The 8,406-nt window shown below is 46.3% G+C and overlaps 1 protein-coding gene across 1 annotated transcript; it reads right to left on the bottom strand.

The window, feature by feature from the left end:
- Positions 1 to 4,374: 4,374 nt before the first annotated feature.
- LOC120664810 (glyceraldehyde-3-phosphate dehydrogenase 2, cytosolic-like) lies at positions 4,375 to 8,161 on the bottom strand. The gene is made up of 11 exons (XM_039944158.1): positions 8,018 to 8,161; positions 7,851 to 7,874; positions 7,641 to 7,741; positions 7,159 to 7,274; positions 6,971 to 7,070; positions 6,260 to 6,406; positions 6,106 to 6,166; positions 5,909 to 6,006; positions 5,157 to 5,299; positions 4,894 to 4,977; positions 4,375 to 4,806 (listed from the first exon to the last, which is right to left on the bottom strand). Exons 1-11 carry the CDS (start codon positions 8,019 to 8,021, stop codon positions 4,671 to 4,673), a joined length of 1,014 nt encoding a protein of 337 aa, XP_039800092.1. The 5' UTR covers positions 8,022 to 8,161; the 3' UTR covers positions 4,375 to 4,670.
- Positions 8,162 to 8,406: the final 245 nt, after the last annotated feature.

Here is an 8,406-nt window from a genome sequence, read left to right as displayed (position 1 = left end):
CAGGCCTACATCAGCAGTCGCGAGCACTTCAACCTCGCCACCACTGCCGCAAACTCGGCGGAGCTCAGCCAGCTTCGCGCTAGCACCACCGAATGTCGCCCTGACCCTGGCAAGCCTAGCCAGGCACCGACTTTTGTCTCGACCGAGGAGACCAAGTCGGTCGTGGTCGACGAAGCCGACCCGTCCAAGACGATGCGAGTCGGCTCCCAGCTGTCGGCCAAATAGGAACTCGCGCTCGTCGACTTCCTCCGCGCCAACAAGGACACTTTTGCCTGGAAGTCGTCTGACATGCCGGGCATCCCAAGGGAGGTCGCCGAGCGCGAGCTTCGCATTCTGCCGGGATCCAAGCCCGTCCAGCAACGACTACGCCACTTTGACGACGAGAGGCGTAGGGCCATAGGAGAAGAGATAGCTAAATTGTTAACTGCCGGCTTCATAAAAGAAGTCTACCACTCCGACTGGCTCTCTAACCCAGTCCTTGTAAAGAAGAAAAATGGTCAATGGAAAATGTGTGTTGATTACACCAGCCTGAACAAGGCGTGCCCCAAAGACCCTTTTCCTTTGCCTAGAATAGATCAGATAATCGATTCCACTTCCGGATGCGAGATCTTATCTTTTCTAGACGCTTACTCGGGCTATCACCAGATAGCGATTAAGGAATTCGACAAGCTCGCGACATCCTTCGTCACCCCGTTCGACTCCACGATAGATATATGTAAACAAGGGGGCCCACCTTGAACTATAAAAGTGAAAGCCCCCCCCCCCTAGGAAAGGGTTGGACTCCTAGAGGTTCGACTCCCAGAAAGCATACTGCTTGAAAGGCTTGTAAGCTCCCCTCTAAACTTTGAGCACCCGGGCTCGAGAGCAATAGAGCAAGAACACCACCCCCCATACTGGACGTAGGGCATTTCCGGCCCGAACCAGTCTAAATCATCGAGTCTTCATGTGATAGACCATATCCGATCAAGCGCACAACAAACGAGCAGTCGAGTAGTTTAGTAGTCGCCCATTCTCAGCAGCGACAATTGGGGTATACCTTTTTTGGTTCAATTGGGGTTGCATTTATAAATACCTGAATTTTCCATACCTGAACTACCCAACACCCAGAGCTATGCGGGAGAAGAAAATAAGGCAGCAAGAGCAAATTTGTCATTTCCCGTGGCTCTTCAATTAAATGGGATAGAATAATGCAGGCAGTATCTCGTAGCAAATGTACACCATTTATTAGTGTCTTACAAGTTTTTTTTGTGGTGCACAGCAAATGTCACCTTTAAACGGTGTTCTGAGGCAAATTTTGCCTACAAATTGTGGGGAAGAATCTGAGAAGCATCGCCGTGTTATCCCAACCTGCCGCCGTATAGCCCGAACTCTGAATGAGCAGAACCCTCTTTCTTGGCTGTAAATTCGTGCGTCCTCGGTCAGGGAGATGTTTGTCCTGGAAATTTTTTTCATTTCATTGCCTAGGCCTATCTCTTCGGTTCGACTCTTTGTGCGTTAATTGTGTTTAGTTGGTGAAATGAAAAATTTTGAGTGTCACATTAAATGTTTGACCAAATATTGGGAGAAATTTTCGGACACTAATTAAAAAAATAATTTTCGAAACTCACTTGGAAACCGCAAGACGAATTTTTGAGACCTTTGACCACATCATTAGCACATGTGCGTTACTGTAGTACTTATGGCTAATCATACAATAATTAGACTCAAAAGATTTGTTTGTCGTGTACATCCAAACTGTGCAATTAATTTTATTTTTTAATTATATAATATTCCATGCATGCATGTGTCCAAAGGGGGAGGCAAAAATTTTTAACAGACTCTAAATTTTGTAGGTGGATTCTCTTTTTTTTTAAACAAAAATCTTGTAGATTGATTCTCTATCTTCATTCTGAATACGCATGTGTACAACGGCAGCGCTTTTGATCTTAACGAAAATGCTGCTATTAGGAAGAGTTATAGAAAAGTTCATGTTTGGAGATAAGTTGTGTCCTTTCATATGATAAGTTGAGGCGATAATTGAGATCCCCTAAGCATATAATCCTTCTGAAAAATTTAAGGGCGTGTACTGATATAAAAACCATTGAAGTGGTTGATTCATTGTAATAATGAAGCGTAACATAAAGTATTCAAGGCACAGATTAACTCTTACTCGTGGTCATGCATTTTCTGGGGCACGCCTACAATATAAACTGGGTTACCAAACACTGTTCTTCTATCGATTTCCTCAACATTTCCATTCCTCTCTAGTTCACCCCCATTTTTTCACGGCAACATATCCTATGAAAACTAACCATCTCATGGAAACTATAGAAACTACAATCAGAATCACAGGATGTCCATCCCATGGCTAGGAGAAGATGTGGGTTGTTTTAGCACATAACCCCCCACTAATCTCTCCTAATCCCAAAATTATGCAAATCCCCCAGCTGCCCTCCTCCCGAACGGCCGCTGCCCTCCTCCCGATCCGCTGCCGCCCTCGTCTAGGGTTTGAAGCTCGATAGTCTGCCGCTGGCCGCTGCCAAGGGAGGTCGCCGGGGAGTCGTCTGGTCGAAGGAGCTTCAAAATGAGTTCGGCTCGCAGCCATCGTTTCATGCCGCCGCCTGTGTTTCGCGCCGCCGGCCGCGTCTCGCGCCTCCACGACTCCACGACGACCCTTGCGCCTCCACGACGGTGCAGCCGGGCAACCAGTCGTGCGGGTGGATGGCGTGGAAGAAGCACCTCGAGGTTGCGGAGGCCGCCGCTGCCGCGGCGCCGGCCGGGGATCCACCGGAGCACGTCCGCGGCGACGCTTGCGGACACCACCACCAGTAATGCCTCCAGCAAGTTCATCACCATGGCCGAGGTGCGCGAGCACGCGTTGCGGGACTCGGCGTGGATTGTCGTCCACGGCCACGTCTACGATTGCACCGCGTACCTCAAGGACTACCCCGGCGGCGTGAACATCATCCTCATCAACGCCGGTGCCGACTGCACCGAGGAGTTCGACGGCGACGCCATCCACTCCGACAAGGCCAAGGCGCTCCTTGCCCTCTCCCGCATCGCGACAAGGCCAAGGCGCTCCTTGCCCTCTCCCGCATCGGCAAGCTCGTCGCCGCCGGCGATGGCAGCGACAGCCCGGACACCCCATCCATGAGACCGCCGTGATCTGCAGGTCTCCGCTGCCGGCGCCCTTCGCGCTCTCCAACCCGCGCGAGAAGGTCCCCTGCCGCCTCATCAGCAGAAGGTGCTATCCCACGACGTCCGCCTGCTCCGCTTCGCGCTGCCGGCGCCGGGCCAGGTGCATCTCCGATGGGGGCTGAACAAGCGGTGCAGGCTTGTCTTTGGGGGGTGATTTGCAAAAACTGGGATTATGGTGGGATGAGTGGGGGGGGGGGCTTTAAGTGCTAAAATCACCCACCTTTGTCCATAGCCCTTGGATGAGGATCCTGTGGTATTGATTGGGGTTTCTAAAGTTTGCACAAGAATGTTGGTTTCCATAGGATATGGTGCCTTTTTTTCACCGGCAGCCAAGCAGCAACATGCAAAGAAAAATGAGTTTCATGTATAGACATGCTGACTGATACTGATCCCTAAAGCATATTGCAGAAACATATGTGAGTATGTGCTATGGCTGATCAGGGGTTGGTCCTGCCAATCGATCAGAGCTCGAACCCTAGGATTTGCTCCAGAAAAACCCCTCATCCGCCCATTTCCAAAGCACAGTTGGGCTCACCTCTGGTCAACCCTCATGTACATAAATCATTTATTCTCACGGGATACAGGGCTCACCTCTGGCCAACCCTCATGTGCATTGATCATCCATTCTCATGGGATGCAGGCTGAAGAAGGTTCAAGGATTTTCTCGACATTTATGAGAAAGCTCTTTCTTTCATGAAAATACCGTAAGGACGGTCTTTACCCTTAATTTTTTTTAATTTACAGCAACAAGTATATCTATGGTGAAAACAATAGTAAGCAGATACTTATGAAAACTTAAGGAAATAAAATGTTTCAAAACGATAATTCCGTTCAGTAAAAAAACTCTACTTGTCTTTTTACTATTCTTGAAAGTATGGTAATACCAAAAACATACATTTTTAAACTCCAGTTAACATGGAAAGCAACATCGTAAGTTTCCAAGTGTCAATAATGAAGTATTAAGCTGCATGAATATTAAAGAAAAAAACACCAAATTTGTTACTTACCTTACCAATGCAGGCTTCTCCGATCCCATACTGAGAAATACTCCTATCATTTGCTTGCTCATTACCTGTACATAAACCGTCTTTTCCTTTCAACTCTATTATCAATGACATCACAGGCAAAATCTAACGGCAGAAGACTGAGCTGATCCAATCGTGATGAATGCACAAGACAGCAGAAAACTCAGGAAGCAGGACCAAGCACGAGACTTTCATCACCAAGCACTCTATTCAACAAACAGACCAGCACTGCAAAAATTACAACCACCTGTTTATATTCTTCAGAAGCCAAAAATTAAACTCAGGTCCATAATGGCATCGTCGTTACAGGAAGGAGGCAGATAGGAAAAACAAAAGGCAACCCATGTCCCAACTTATCATGAATCCTGGCATATGGAGGCCATTCACATTTATTCTCTGCATAGACAAGCAGCAGGCCGGTCCACCACCAGAAAGCCCATGGGAATAGAACCAACAAGCGGAAATGCTCTACTGGGTCTTGAATATGTGGCGGATAAGGTCAACAACACGGTTGCTGTAGCCCCACTCGTTGTCGTACCAGGAGACAAGCTTGACGAAGTGCTCGTTCAGAGCGATTCCAGCCTTGGCGTCAAAGATGCTCGACCTGAGTGGAAGGAATGAAATGACGATGAAATACAGCAGAGAATCACCAGACTTACTTCCTAAGAGGGCCCAAAACAAAATTCAGTACCTGCTGTCACCAGTGAAGTCGGTGGAAACCAAATCCTCCTCTGTGTATCCCATAATACCCTTGAGAGGCCCCTCAGACGCAGCCCTGTTCCAAAGCAATTAAGTCAATGATGTTTCATGATCTCAAACCACGCAAGGATCATGGACCTAGAAACCTCGCTCCATGTCAAACATAGCATTGGTTAATCCCAACAAGAAACATTATGATATTCATGGAGATTTAACTTTAATAACTTTAAAAATAAACAAGAAAAAACTACTTACTTGATAGCCTTCTTAATGTCCTCATACGAGGCAGCCTTCTCAAGTCTAACGGTGAGGTCAACAACGGAGACATCAACTGTCGGAACACGGAAGGACATACCAGTGAGCTTGCCGTTCAATTCAGGAAGAACCTTACCAACAGCCTGCAACACATTAATACAAAAGTCAGCATGCATAATTTAAATAAAATTTACTAGAATATGGAATGGATACAATCACATCAAGAATAATAATGAGGTGGAATAACCAAACATTTAACTAAAAAGAGTATTGGTTTTGTATCATGGTATCAGTTAGCACCTGTACCTCCGTCATTAACGCCCGGATACTAATGTATGTGAATGCTCATTAAGCTATGTTATTTCAGCCAAATTGGACCACAGTATATAATTCAAAACTAAGGAAACCCCCAAACACAGTAAAGCAAGTTATGACATTTGTACCAGTAATTGTCAGCTAAACCAGGTCAAATCAGTTTTTTTACAAACAAATCACTAAGGAAAAAAGTAAGGAAATATTAGCTCACAGCATACTCCATCCTCAAAGTAGTATAAGTTTGTCCAAATTTATAGAGAAAAATATCAAAACCTAACACAGCAAATGAGTAAATTATGAAAATATACTTCTCATTTGACATTTAAAATATTATTACTCTTCTCTATAAACTTGGTCAGATTGAGCAGTTTGACTTAGGACAAAAAAAATGCGTTATATTTCAGGACGGAGTACAACATTGTGAGTTTATCATATACCTTGGCAGCACCAGTGCTGCTGGGAATAATGTTGAAGCTGGCAGCCCTGCCACCTCTCCAGTCCTTGGCTGATGGCCCATCAACAGTCTTCTGGGTGGCTGACATAGAAGTATCATGCAATCATTTTTCAGCCAACTACAAGTACCTTCCCAATAATGCTAGTACAAAAGATTGTTCAACAGCAAAACAAATCTCACCAGTGATGGCATGAACAGTAGTCATCAGACCCTCGATGATACCAAAGTTGTCATTGATGACCTGTCTTATGGAAATAGAGATCATTAATTAATAACCAATCTACACCAGAAGAGCACAAACAACTAAAGAAAGCAAAAAGATGCGACGACACACCTTAGCGAGGGGAGCAAGGCAATTTGTGGTGCAACTAGCATTGGAGACAATGTTAATATCAGAGGTGTACTTGTCCTCATTGACACCAACAACAAACATAGGGGCATCTTTGCTTGGAGCAGAGATAATAACCTTCTTGGCACCACCCTATTATTCAGAGGAAAATGCAGCTATCAGAAACAGGCAATTGGAACTTAGAGAAAGCATCAGAACTTATCTAGAAGAGGGAAAACCACACAGCTCAAAATAATTTCATGAGAAGTAAAGCGATTGAGTATAGACTACACGTATTAGATCCTAATCATGACAAAAAAAAATACCTTGTTTCATAGTCTCCCAGTATCTATGCTTAAAACAGCATAGACTAATAGACATTCAAACTGGTAAGACTAAACAAGAGTATATTCCAAATCTCAGGTTACTACAGCATGTCAAAAGCAGACAATCGCTCAATTGGGAACCAAGAAGCTACCATTAAGCACAGGCCATGCATACTGCAAGTTAATAAATAAGAAAAATTACTGCTAAAAATTAACACACCATTTGTTGAGCCCAACTAAGTGGACCAACAGTTAATTTGTCCCCCCTGCTAGTATACAATCCCCCCGACCCAATGCATACATTTAGAAAATCAGGAGAACATAAACATAATACACAAATGAACTACAAATATTCTATAACAGCCATAGGACTATCAAGCAGCAACTATACCTTCAAGTGAGCCGCAGCCTTGTCCTTGTCAGTGAAGACACCAGTGGACTCCACAACATAGTCGGCACCAGCTTCACCCCACGGGATCTCCTCTGGGTTCCTTTCAAATTGTGGCAGCTCAAACATCAGCTCACAGCTTCAACAGAAAGCTTAACCCATTTCTGAATGAAGCAGTAACAGGGAGCTACCTGAAGCCGAAGACAGTGACCGGCTTCTCACCGAAGAGAAGGGTCTTGGAGTCCTTGAGGTTGATGTCACTGTGCTTCCAGTGGCCGTGCACGGTGTCGTACTTGAACATGTAGGTCTACACAGGACAGGGGAAGCACGTAAATCTCAGAGGGCACAAAATTCACAGCGCGGTACCCTATCAAGACTAAACACAGAGCGAAGCACTAAATCTCAAGCTGCACATACCCATACCCCACTGCCAGGATAGATTGATAGAATATTACAATTAAGCAACAAGACCAACACCACCCCCCCCCCCCCCGATCTGTGGAACTCGAGGTAGAACAACTCTGGATGCAACGATTAACCATATGATGCACGGTAGCTCAGGAATCGGCGCTAAACCACCACAACACCCCCCCCCCCCCCTCCCCAAAAAAAACCACCAGACCTACACAACGCATGGCCGCAACGAGCAAAATTCACAGATCGAAGCGCGTACCATGTACTCGGTGGTGATGAAGGGGTCGTTGACGGCGACGAGCTCGACATCCTCGCTCTGGAGGGCGACACGGGCCACGAGCCTGCCGATCCTTCCGAAACCTGAGCACAATCACAGACGCGAACGAGCAGAAACCCACTCAGATCAGTCCAGATTCAACCGCACAGAGACCAAACGAGCACGAACTACTAGCAGGAGCCAAAAACTCACCGTTGATTCCGATCTTAATCTTGCCTGCATCCCCAAAATCCAGCCAGCAAAACGAAAAGCAGAAGGAAACAAGTCAGCAAAACCCTCTTGGCTAGATCGTAAATGGAGCAGAAGGGAGCAGCAGCAAGGCCTAGGCGGGGAGATCCGGGGCGAGAGAGTGCAATTACCCATGGCGAAGGGTGCCGCGAGGATGAAAGACGGGGATGGGATCTGGATGCCAAGAGGACGAGGAGACGGCGGCGGATATGGTGAGATGGGGGGCTAAGCGGCCGCCCTTATAAAGCCGAGAGCGACTAGGGATGGCAGGCGGACCCATGGGCTATGGGTGCGGGCGCCCACGGGTTTCACATCCGATGGGTTCGGGTTCGGGTTCGGGTGCGGGTGCAAAACCATTCCGATGGGTCCAGATCTGGGGTCTATTTGATACAAAAGATTTTAGCCCTCACTTTTTAACTTTAAATTATCTCTTATGTATTTAAATTTTGGACTAAAGTAGATTATTTCTCTCAAAATCCTTAGTCTCTCCCAGGACTAAAAATGGGGGTAATTTTTGCAT

Source organism: Panicum virgatum, chromosome 3N, assembly GCF_016808335.1.
Source record: "Panicum virgatum strain AP13 chromosome 3N, P.virgatum_v5, whole genome shotgun sequence".
NCBI lineage: Eukaryota > Viridiplantae > Streptophyta > Magnoliopsida > Poales > Poaceae > Panicum > Panicum virgatum.
This window is presented reverse-complemented; position numbering and strand designations above follow the sequence as displayed.